Source organism: Bos mutus, chromosome 7 (genome assembly GCF_027580195.1).
Source record: "Bos mutus isolate GX-2022 chromosome 7, NWIPB_WYAK_1.1, whole genome shotgun sequence".
Classification (NCBI taxonomy): domain Eukaryota; kingdom Metazoa; phylum Chordata; class Mammalia; order Artiodactyla; family Bovidae; genus Bos; species Bos mutus.
Window position 1 is genome coordinate 54,154,809 of NC_091623.1, and position 12,540 is coordinate 54,167,348.

Genomic DNA, 12,540 nt, shown 5'->3' on the forward strand with positions numbered 1-12,540 from the left:
GCCCCTCCTACCATCTTGCTGGGACTTCTCCTTTGCCCTTGAACGTGGGGTATCTCCTCACAGCCATTCCAGAGCCTACCACCTTACTGGGGTTTCTCTGACCTTGGACGTGGGGTATCTCCTCTCAGGGGCTTGCTGCTCCAGCACACCACTCCAGCACCATATGCAATTAATTAAACAATATTGATTGAAATTTGAAGTCCACCAAAGATATGAAGTATATACTAAATGACTTCTAAAAGACAACTCTGATATTTGAGTAATCCCCATTTCATGAAGAGGGAAGACAGAAAATCAAAGATGATAAAACTCTGAATATCAAATAAACTGTGTTCTGATTATGAAAATTCATTTTTAATTTAGAATCCAGATGACATAGTTCTGCATTTCATAGATATTTGTAAATATTCTAAATTAAGGAAATATCTAGAATTGTATTTGAAGAAAATAAGATTTATATAAATGACATAATTTCTTTATATTTTAATAATTATATATTTTCTTAGAAGGAGAAGGGAATCTCTCGTTCTGTTATTTCTTTAAAAGTAGGCTGTATTTAACTGAGATCATGGATGTATTGTCTCTAATGTTCTTGTTTCCTTTCACTTTTCATGAAGTTTTATAATCTAAGAGTGTATAGACAAAAATGAATAACATAGAAGCCAATGAGGAAACGATTCTAAGACAGAATTTCTCATACTGAGAAATATTGCTGAAGGTGCTGTCACCCAGTTGTGTCCAATTCTTAGTGGCCCCAGTAAACTGTAAGCCGCCAGGCTGCCTCATCCAAGGAATTCTCCAGGCAAGAACAATGGAGTGGGTTGCTCTTTCCTTTTCCAATTGCTGAAGGTACTCAGATGTATACTCTTAGAAATGAATTGCTTGAATCCAAAATATGATGCAGGACTGCATGACGATTTACATATTTCCTATTTTTCCAGCCTTTTTTTCTTTTTCCAAAGGTGTCTGAGCTACACAGAACTGGAAATCTAACCAGTGTCTCAGAATTCTTCCTCCTGGGCCTCTCAGATGATCCAGAACTGCAGCCTTTGCTCTGGGTCCTGTTCCTGGCCATGTACATAGTCACCATGCTGGGGAACCTGCTCATCATCCTCACTGTAACCTCTGACTCCCACCTCCACAACCCCATGTATTTCTTCCTCTCCAACCTCTCCTTGGCTGACATCGGTTTTGCCTCCACCACGGTCCCCAAGATGATTGTGAACATCCTAACTCACAGCAGAGTCATCTCCTATGCAGGCTGCCTGACACAGATGTCTATTTTTATCCTTTTTGGATGTATGGATTGTCTGCTTCTTACTGTGATGGCCTATGACAGGTTTGTGGCCATCTGTCACCCACTACACTACACGGTCATCATGAACCCTCGCCTCTGCTGCTTCTTAGTTTTGGTGTCTTTTTTTCTTAGCCTTTTGGACTCCCAGGTGCACAATCTGATTGTGCTACAACTTACCTACTTTAAGAATGTTGACATTTCTAATTTCTTCTGTGAGCCTTCTCAGCTCCTCAAGCTTGCTTGTTCTGATACTTTCACCAATAACATAGTCACGTATTTTGATGGTGCCATTTTTGTTTTTCTACCTTTCTCAGGAATCTTTTTCTCTTACTACAAAATTCTTTCCTCCATTCTGAGAGTCCCATCAAGTAGGAGGTATAAAGCCTTCTCCACCTGTGCTTCTCATCTGGCAGTTGTTTGCTTATTTTATGGAACTGGCCTTAGTGTGTACCTCAGCCCAACCATCTCACAATCTCCCAGGCAGGGTGCAGTGGCCTCAGTGATGTACACTGTGGTCATCCCCATGCTGAACCCCTTCATCTACAGTCTGAGGAACAGACACATCAAAAGGACCATGTGGAGGTTTTCCAGAAAAATGTTCTAATCTCATTGCCTGTGCCACCCATTTAGAGTGTAGGTTGGAAAATGTAGCAACATTAACATCTGAAAATTCTACCTCTTTCATGATATCATTCTTGTAGCTCGTAGGACCTGTCTCTCCTTGTTTTATACCTGAATATTACTTCTTTTGGTATGTTTTTAATGGGGCTGGGAGAGTATCCTGGGATTCTGTAGACGTTAGAACTATTGCATGACTGAATCTTATTATACCTAACGAGGAGTATCTAGCTTATCATGGTGATCCACATTCTAGAAAGATGAAAAAACTCCCTTTTTACAGATTTAAATATATATTTTCCCCAAAGCTGTTGTTTGTTTTCCAGTTGATTACTATGTTTTAATTTTTTGCATGCAGTCTATGTATGAAGGTGCATGTCACTGCTTCTCAGCCTTGGCTTTTATCAAAATCATCTGGAAGGCTTAAAAGCACTATTTCCCAACATTGTAAATCAACTATACTACAATAAAATAAATTTTAAAATATACTGACAACTGAGTCTCATTGCCAAAGATTCTGATTCAATTAGATTTGCATGTGTCCTGAGCTGAGGATATTTTTTTTAATTTTCCTTATTTTATTTATTTATTTTTGGCCACGTGGTGTAAAATATGATGTCTTAATTCCTGCACTAGGGATTGAACTCATGCCCACTGCATTGGATGGCAGCCAAAAATAAATACATAAATCTTAAAAACACACACATACAATATCACTTCACACTTGTCAGAATGGCTATTGTCTAAAGACAAGAGATATTTATTATCCACATAACATACACAGTGAAACAGCACAAATGAACTCAAATGACTGGCCAGTGTTGTATTTTTAGTATGTAGTGGAACTATGTCTTAATACAGAACCCATGGTTTTTATCATTACACTATACTGCCTCCAGAGATCAGAGAATTCTGAAGTACCAGTTAGGAAAAGCAAGCTATGTGTGGTTGGTTAGGGAACTGCTAGGGTCAACTGGGGCTGAAACAGCATTGTGGGGTGACCTTCACTTGGCATCTACTAGGCAAGCAAAAGAAAGCTTTTCAACCATCCACAGAAATATTGAATGTGTTACAATATTACTTCTGTTTTATGTTTTGGTGAGGTATATGGGATCTTAGCTCCCCAACCAGGGATCAAACTCTCATCCCCTGCATTGGAAGGTGAGGTGTTAACCACTGGACTACCAGGGAAGTCCCTCATTAGCTATTATGGAAGAACATTTGCACATGTAAATGAGGAAACCTACAAGAATATTAATTATGCATTTTATGATAATGCAAAAAATTGGAAATGTATTTAACTCACAGATTCAAACTGAATACAATTCTGCATCTTAGTGATTAAGAATGTTGGAGCTGAGGCTAGACTGCCTAGTTTGAATCCAGATATCCAGATACTACATTCAGAAAACTAAGAACATGGCTTCCGGTCCCATCACTTCATGGCAAATAGATGGGGAAACGATGGAAATAGTGGCTGACTTTATTTTGGGCTCCAAAATCACTGCAGATGGTGATTGCAGCCATGAAATTAAAAGACGCTTACTCCTTGGAAGGAAAGTTATGACCAACCTAGACAGCATATTAAAAAGCAGAGACATTACTTTGTCAACAAAGGCCCATCTAGTCAAGGCTATGGCTTTTCCAGTAGTCATGTATGGATGTGAGAGTTGGGCTATAAAGAATAATTGATGCTTTTGAACTGTGGTGTTGGAGAAGACTCTTGAGAGTCCCTTGGACTGCAAGGGCATCCAACCAGTCCATCCTAAAGGAAATCAGTCCTGGGTGTTCATTGGAAGGACTGATGCTGAAGCTGAAACTCCAATACTTCGGCCATCTGATGCGAAGAGCTGACTCATTTGAAAAGATCCTGATGCTGGGAAACATTGAGGGCAGGAGGAGACGGAGACAACAGAGGATAAGATGGTTGGATGGCATCACCGACTCAATGGACATGAATTTGGGTAAACTTCGGCAGTTGGTGATGGACAGGGAGGCCTGGTGTGCTGCAGTTCATGGGGTCACAAAGAGTCAGACACGACTGAGTGACTGGACTGAGCTGAACTGAACCCAGATACTAGTACAGTAAAGAATCTGCCTGCAATGCAGGAGACCAGGGTTTGATCCCTGGGTCGAGAAGATCCCCTGGAGAAGGGAATGGCAACCCACTTCAGTATTCTTGCCTAGAGAATCCCAGGGACAGACGAGCCTGGTGGGCTACAGCCCATGCAGTTGCAGAGTCAGACATGACTCTAACACTTTCACTAGACTATTAGCAATGGTGCCATGAGAGTCACTCAATCTTTTTCTCCTCAACCCAGTTTTATTGAGAGATAACTGACATACAGTATTGTATAAGTTTAAGATTTGACTTAACACATCAAAGGTTTGACTTAACACATGATTTGACTTCAACACATCATGAAACAATGACCATAATGGGTTTAGTGAATAACTTTCATCTCATATCAATAGAACATTAAAGAAACAGGGGGAAAAAAACACGTTTCTTTGTTGTGAGAACTCAGGATTTACTTTTATCAACTTTTATATATAATGTATAACAGTATTATCTTTGTACGTGTTGTACATTATACCCCTAGAACTTAATTTTTTAACTTTTTATTGTGTATTGGGTTATAGTTGATTAACAATGTTATGATAGTTTCAGGTGGACAGCAAAGGGACTGAGCCATATATATACATGTATCCATTCTCCCCCAAACTCCCATCCCATCCAGGTTGCCACATATCATTGTGCAGAGTTTCCTGTGATGTACAGTAGAACTTTGTTGGTTATCCATTTTAAGTATAGCAGTGTGCTTAGTAGCTTTATATTATAGTAGCTAAATTTTATAACTAAGAGTTTGTACTTTTTGACTACCTTCATCCAATTCTCTCTTCTCCAACTCCCACCTCTGGTAGCCACAAATTGTATTTATTTTTCTAGAGCTTGTATGTTTGTTTTTTGATGTATAATTGACCTACAATACTATGTTAGTTCCTGGTACACAATATAATGATTTAATATTTCTATACATTTCAAAATGACCATCATGCTAAGTCTAGTTGCCATCTGTCACCATACAAAGATATAACATAGTTATCAACTACATTTCCTACATGGTACATTTTATATCAGTGACTTATTTATTTTGTAAACTAAAACTTTGTACCTCTTAATGTCTTCACCTATTTCTATTCCCCTCTCCCCCTGTCAACCACCCATTTGTTCTCTATGCCTATGACTGTTTCTATTTAATTATATTTACTTGTTTTTATTTTTAGATTCCACATATAAGTGAAATCACACAGTACTTTCCTTTCTCTGTTGGACTTATTTTACTTAGCATAATACCCTCTAGGTCCATTCACATTGTTGCAAATTGCAAGATAGAATTCTTTTTCATGGCTGAGTAATATGCTATTGTGTGTATAAATATACCATGTCTCTTAATCCATTCATCTGTTGATGGGCAGTTAGGCTTCTTCCTTATCTTGGCTGTTGTAAATGATGCTACAATGAACATATGGGTGCAAATATCTTTTCATATTAGTGTTTTCATTTTCTTCCATATCCAGAAGTGGAATTGCTAGTGGTTCTATTTTTAATTTTTGAGGAGTCTCTATACTGTTTTCCATACTGGCTGCACCAATTTTATTCTCAAACAGAAGTGGAGGAGTGTTCCCTTTGCTCCATATCCTCATCACCATTTATATCTCATCTTTTGTATAATAGCCATTCTGACAAGTCTGAAGTGATATCTCTCTGTGGTTTTGATTGGCATTTCCCTGATAATTAGTGGTGTTGAGCATTTTTCATGTGCCAGTTGATAATTTGTATATTGTATTTTGAAAATGTCTATTCACATTTTTTGCCCAGTTTTAAATTGCTTTTTTTTTCTTTGTTTGTTTCCACTCTATCAATATTTTATTGTGTTATAAGGAAGATAGACTGTGAAAAGGGAAAAAACACAATGATAAATAATTTCAGATGATATACTTCCACTCTAGAAAAATGGGCTTCCCTGATGACTTAGCTGGCAAAGAATCCACCTGCAATGCGGAAGACCTGGATTTGATCCCTGGGTTGGGAAGATCCCCTGGAGAAGGGAATGGCTACCCCCTCCAGTATTCTGGCCTGGAGAATTCCATGGACTGTCTAGCCCATGGGATCACAAAGAGTCAGACACGACTGAGCAACTTTCACTAAAAATAAACAACTAGAGACATTCTTCTAATAGAGTGGTGGACAATGGAAATATACAATTCAATTATTTTCTACAATGCAAGTATAAAACAATTTCAGCAATAAATAAAACAAGATTATAACTTAAAATAGCAACAAAATATTACTAAGGACTAAACTCCACAATGAATTAGAAGGACTTAGATTAAGAAAAGTGTGAAGCTCTCCTTGGTCATATCAAAGTGTTCAAACATGGAAAGATTGTCAGATTTTAGCATGGTAAACTTTAACAACAAAGATCCCAATATTCCTGATATTATTTCATCATTGAGGCAGTTTCAGTACTCAATATTGCAATTGAATTTTTAGCTGAGAAAATAACAAGTCTGAACTTTATAGCAAGGGCCTTCCTTTTGGATATGTGATGAGAGCAGGCCAAGTGAACTTCCCCCTTGGAAGGGGTAGGGCTCAGAGTAATTGAGTTGACAGACACTGATTTTCTTGTGGTTCTCCAAAGATTGTGAAGTCTTCAGGGAATGCAGTTCATGGATCAGTCTGGCTAATTAGGAGCTCTGTGTATCAAGCTTTCAAGGCCACAAAACTGTAAAGAGTCAGCCTGTGTCTCCAGCCCTTCAGGTTGTGGGTCCATGTCCAGCAGGTTCCACACCTGTGTCTCCTCCCAGAGTAATCATCTCCAACAGGAGGCTCTGGCTGGAGTCTTTCTGCCAATTCTGAGGCTGGAGCTTCAGCCATCATTGCTCACCAGGCAGAGAGGAGTGGCAGACTCACTGCCCTTGGTCATGGACAAGCAGGGTCTTAGCACAGCCCAATGAGTGCGATGGAGACAGTGGATGGAGGAAAAATTTCAGGACTTTTGTTTCCTCATTGTCACAGCAAACAAAAGAATTGCAATTGACAGATGGTAATGAGAGGGTAACAGGCAGGAAAGCCAGGGGTCTCCAAATGAAGGAAATAGGCTGCAAATGTCAGACATTTTTTTTATCTCTCTCTTAAGCAGCAGGAGGAAACAAACTAGTGATATATTTTTTCCCCTTCTCCATACAAACCTAAAAAAAGGTTTCTCTTAAAATACTGTGTTGCCATAATGACACCTGTTTCCACCTGAACTTAACTATCCTCAAACCTTGAGCTAACCAATGCATTTTTCTTATGGAAATATTTGTCTTAAGCTATGTTAATGTACTACGCATTTACCCCAAACTCTGTCTTCAAGTTGGTTCTGCCTAAAGGCTCAGAACTGACTTGACAAACCAGTATGTTATACTCAGACATTGTTCTCCTAATCTATGTAAACGAAAGTATTTGTATGGTAATCTGCCTTTCTACAAGATTCAAGTCAATCGTTTTATGGCCCGGGATGACTCATCTGGTGCCAAGATTATCCCAAAATACATCTTGTGGGTGAGGGGCCTGGTACCATTCTCTGAGTTTTAAGACATTCCTGTCTTTCATTAACAAACTGGTAGTAACTATATAACATCCAGCTAAAGACTAGCAGGTGGGTATTCTTTCTGCCCCCTTCTGATGTCTATGTCAGAAGCTTTCTCTATCTCCTTTATACTTTAATAAAACTTTGTTACACAAAAGCTCTGAGCAATCAAGCCTCGTCTCTGGCCTCGGATTGAATTCTACTTCTCTGGAGGCCAAGAACCCCGGCGTCTTTCATGGTTCAGCAACAACCTTTCAGTAGTACACCAGTATGCAAAATTTCAGCTCCAGGCACTATGACATTTATGTCCTTGGTTCTGGTGGGGTTCTAAGAACTCTCATTCAGAGTTTTGCTTTCCTCCCACGCTGGTTCTAGTTCCCGTAGGCATGACCCCCTTGATAGCAGGAATGGTCCCTCTAAACTGTCCCTAAGTACTCCAAAATCATAAAGTGAGGATGAGGATGAAAACAGCAAACATGGTATCATGATTCTTCATTGAGGATTTCCTAAGTGCCAGGCTCTGAGCTAAGTGTTCCACGTATTTTGTTTCATTTCATCTGCATAATTATCACCAAGAAATAGGGATGAATATAATTGTCATTTTATGGGTGAACAAGGGAGCATACCATTTAAATATAACTTGTATTAGATCATGGGTAAAATAGGAGTGAATTCAAGTTTGAATCCAGGCATTTAGACTCCAGACATGGGAATTTAGCCAGAATTCTTTCCCTTTATTTTATTTACTGGTCACTTCCAGCAAAGATTCCATGTTCACCATCCTCTCTCCTTTGGAGGCTCCTGGTAGACCTCAGTGAAGGGTAAGTGGTGCTCTTGCTGCATTGGCTCTAGGAAGGATAGCTGAGATCAAGGTAGGGCTCGTAGAAGGATCACAATATTATAATTTAGCACAGATCTCTCTCTTGCTCTCGCTTCTAGATTTCGCTTCTTTCACTTCCTCCTTCATCCATATATATTTTAATAGATCTACAGGTAATTATAAGGATTACAATGCTCAATCCAGAGTGAGAGCCACTGGTCTAAGCACTTTATTATTTAATTTCTTACAACCACCCTGCAAAGTTGGTTCCATTTTAATCCCCATTTGTAGATGAAGAAAATGATACAGGTGTTTGTTATCTTTCACATTTTCTCAAATAAAATCATGTTGTTTACTGACAGGAGAAAGGAAGTCCTTAGTTGCCTGTAGGAAGCAGATTTAAGGACAATTGGAACCCCTTTAATCAGGAAGGACTGATATGGAAAGTTCTTAAATATATTAAAGAACACTGGGTTTCAGATGTAACTTAGGGGCTTCCCTGATTGCAGAATGCTATGCTAAGTCACTTCAGTCGTGTCCGACTCTGTGCGACCCCATAGACAGCAGCCCACCAGGTTCACCCGTCCCTGGGATTCTCCAGGCAAGAACACTGGAATGGGCTGCCATTTCCTTCTCCAATCCCTGGTTGCAGAAACTGAACATTAAATAAGAGGGTTGGTTTGATGAGGAAACAGTGCTCCACACATTTTAGAGTTAGAAGCATGTTTAAATGTCCAGATGAACAAGCTGGGCTTAGAAAAGGCAGAGGAACCAGAGATCAGATTACCAACATCTGTTGGATCATAGAAAAAGCAAAGGAATTCCAAAAAAAAACCAAACATGCTTCACTGACTACACAAAAGCCTTCTTGTGAATCACAACAAACTGTGGGAAAATCCTAAAGAGATAGGAATACCAAGCCAACTTACCTGTCTCCTGAAAAATCTTTATACAGGACAAGAAGCAACAGTTAGAACCAGATACGGAACAATGGACCAGTTCAAAATTGGGAAAGGATGAAACAAGGTTGTATACTGTTACTCTAACTTAAATGCAGAGTACATCATGCAGGCTGGAATGAAGATTGCCAGGAGAAATATCAACAACCTCAGATATGCAGATGATACCACTTTAATGGCAGGAAGTGAAGAGCAACTAAAGAGTCTCTTGATGAGGGTGAAAGAGAAGAGTGAAAAACCTGGCTTAAAACTCAATTCAAAGAACCAAGATCATGACATCTGGTCCCATCACTGCATGACAAATAGAAGGGGGGAAAGTGAAAGCAGTGACAGACTTTATTTTCTTGGGCTCCAAATCACTGTGGACGATGACTGCAGCCACAAAATTAAAACACGCTTGTTCCTTGAAAGGAAAGCTATGACAGTGTATCAAAAAACAAAGACATCACTTTGCCAACAAACTTGTGTATAGTCAAAGCTATGATTTTTCCAGTAGTCATGTACAGATGTGAGAGTTGGACCATAAAGAAAGCTGATCACCAAAGAATTGATGTTTTTGAATTCTGGTGTTGGAGGAGACTCTGAAGCATCCCTTGGACTGCAAGGAGATCCAACCAGTCAATCCTAAAGGAAATCAACCCTGAATATTCATTGGAAGGACTGATCCTGAAGTTGAAGTTCCAATACTTTGGCCATCTAATACAAAGAGCCAACTCATTGGAAAAGACTTTGATGCTGGGAAAGACTGAAGGCAAAGGAGAAGGGGACATCAGAGGATGAGATGGTTAGATAGCATCACTGACTCAATGGATATGAGTTTGAGTGAACTCTGAGAGATAGTGGAGGACAGGGAAGCCTGGCATGCTGCAGTCCATGGGGTGGCAAAGAGTTAGACACAGCCTAGTAACTGAACAGCAACAACAACCAAGCCACTACGTAATGGAAACAAGAAAAACAGAAAGCAATCTCAAACATAAGACTGTCCCTGGAGTTGTATAAAGTTTTTTGTTTTTTTTTTTTTCAGTTGTAATCTGATTTTATTTTATTTTTAAACTTTACATAATTGTATTAGTTTTGCCAAATATCAAAATGAATCCACCACAGGTATACATGTGTTCCCCATCCTGAAATGTATACAAACAACTGCATAACAAGCTTAGTATTAGGATTAATATTTGAAAAGACTTTTAAAAGACAACTTACATAGTGAAGTGAGCACTTATTTTCATGGAGGATGGCTATTAGAAAACCAAATAATGATGAAAATCCATGGAGATGACTATGTTATCAAAATTCTGATGAAGTACATTTGACTTTAATTTAGAATATACATAAGGTTATAAGGTGTTTATATATATTCTAAATTAAGGGAATTTCTTGCACTACATTTGGATAAGCCATGTTTGACTACTTTCTAGTGTCTTTTAATTGGAATGGGTTTTTTAATTTTTTCTTGGCCATGTCACTCGAGGGATCTTATTTCCCCAGCCAGGGATTAATTCTGGCCCACAGCAGTGAAAATGTTGTGTCCTAACCAATGGACTATCAGAGAATTCCCAGAAGAGGTGTGTGTGTGTGTGAGTGAGTGAGTGTGTGTGTGTGTGTGTGTGGTGGGTTTTTTTAACAGAGAAAGATATTTCATTCTTTTTAACTTTTTATTTTTAATTGCAGAATAATTGCTTTACAATGTTGTGTTAGTTTCTGCTGTACAACAAAGTGAAGCAGCCATAAATATACATATATCCTCTCCTTCCAAAGCTCTCTCCCACTCCTCATCCCATCCCACCCCTTTCGGTCTTCACAGAGCACCAAGCTGCACTCCCTGTGCTATACAGCAGCTTCCCACTAGCTAGCTATTTTCATAGGGTAATGTATATGTTTCAACGCTACTTTCTCAACGCAACTTTCTTGTTGCACCTTCTCCTTCCCCTTTTTCCATTTTTAAAAATTGAAGTATTATTGATTTACAGTGTTGTGTCATTCTCTGCTGTACAGCAAAGTGACTCAGTTATACACATATGCATATTTTTATATTCTTTTCCATTATGGCTTATCACAGGATATTGAATATAGTACCTGTGCTATGTATTAAACCTTGTTGTTTCAGTTCAGTTCAGTTGCTCAGTTGCATCTGACTCTGTGACCCCATGGACTGCAGCATGCCAGGCCTCTCTGTCCATCAGCAACTCCCAGAGTTTACTCAAACTCATGTCCATTGAGTTGGTGATGCCATCCAACCATCTCATCCTCTGTCGTCCCCTTCTCCTCCGACCTTCAATCTTTCCCAGCATCAAGGTCTCTTCAAATGAGTCAGTTCTTAGCATCAGGTGGCCAAATTATCGGAGTTTCAGCTTCAGCATCAGTCCTTCCAATGAATATTCAGGACTGATTTCCTTTAGGATGGACTGGTTGGATCTCCTTGCAGTACAAGGGACTCTCAAGAGTCTCCTCCAACACCACAATTCAAAAGCATCATCCATTCTAAATGTACTAGTTTGCATCTACCAACCCCAAACTCCCAGTCCATCCCTCTGCTTAGCCCCATCCCCTTTGGCCACCACGAGTCTGTTCTCTGTCTGTGAATCTATTTTTGTTTTGTAGATAGGCTTATTTGTGCCAAATTTTATATTCCACACATAACTGATACCCTATGGTGTTTGTCTTTTTCTGACTTACTTCACTTGGTATGATAATCTCTAGTTGTACCCATGTTGCTGCAAATGGCAATATTTTAGTTTTTTATGGCTGAGTAGATTTCCACAGTATATATGTACCATATCTTCTTTATCCATACATTATTTATCTATTCATCTGTCAATAGACATTTATGTTGCTTCTATGTTTTGGCCACTGTGAATAGTGCTGCTATGTATATAGACATGCATGTAAAAAACATATTTCTTATTCCATATATTTCATTCAAAGGTGGCAATTGATATTCTACTGTGTTCATGATTAATTCTAAATTGGCTCCTTCTTTATGAAAATTTGGCCTATTGTCTGTAAAATGACTGTACATAGAAACAGGTAAATAGCCAAGACATCAGTGAGAAAAGAGTTGTAAGAGAAAATAAGTTTGCCAGAACTAAGGAATGTCACTGAAGTTACTGGAATGTATGATCCTCAAGTGTGAATGCTTTGACTTGCTTGAATCTAACAAAAAGTGCTGACTCCTTGTTTGCTTGTCTCATTTATTTGAAACCTCTT

The 12,540-nt window shown here is 38.9% G+C and overlaps 1 protein-coding gene across 1 annotated transcript; it reads left to right on the forward strand.

Annotated features, from left to right (window-relative positions):
* Positions 1-873: 873 nt before the first annotated feature.
* Positions 874-1,901, forward strand: LOC106700504 (olfactory receptor 7E178-like). Its single transcript, XM_014478605.2, is given in 2 exon segments — positions 874-979; positions 982-1,901. Coding segments are annotated over 2 exon segments (1,026 nt in total).
* The last annotated feature ends 10,639 nt before the right edge of the window (positions 1,902-12,540 follow it).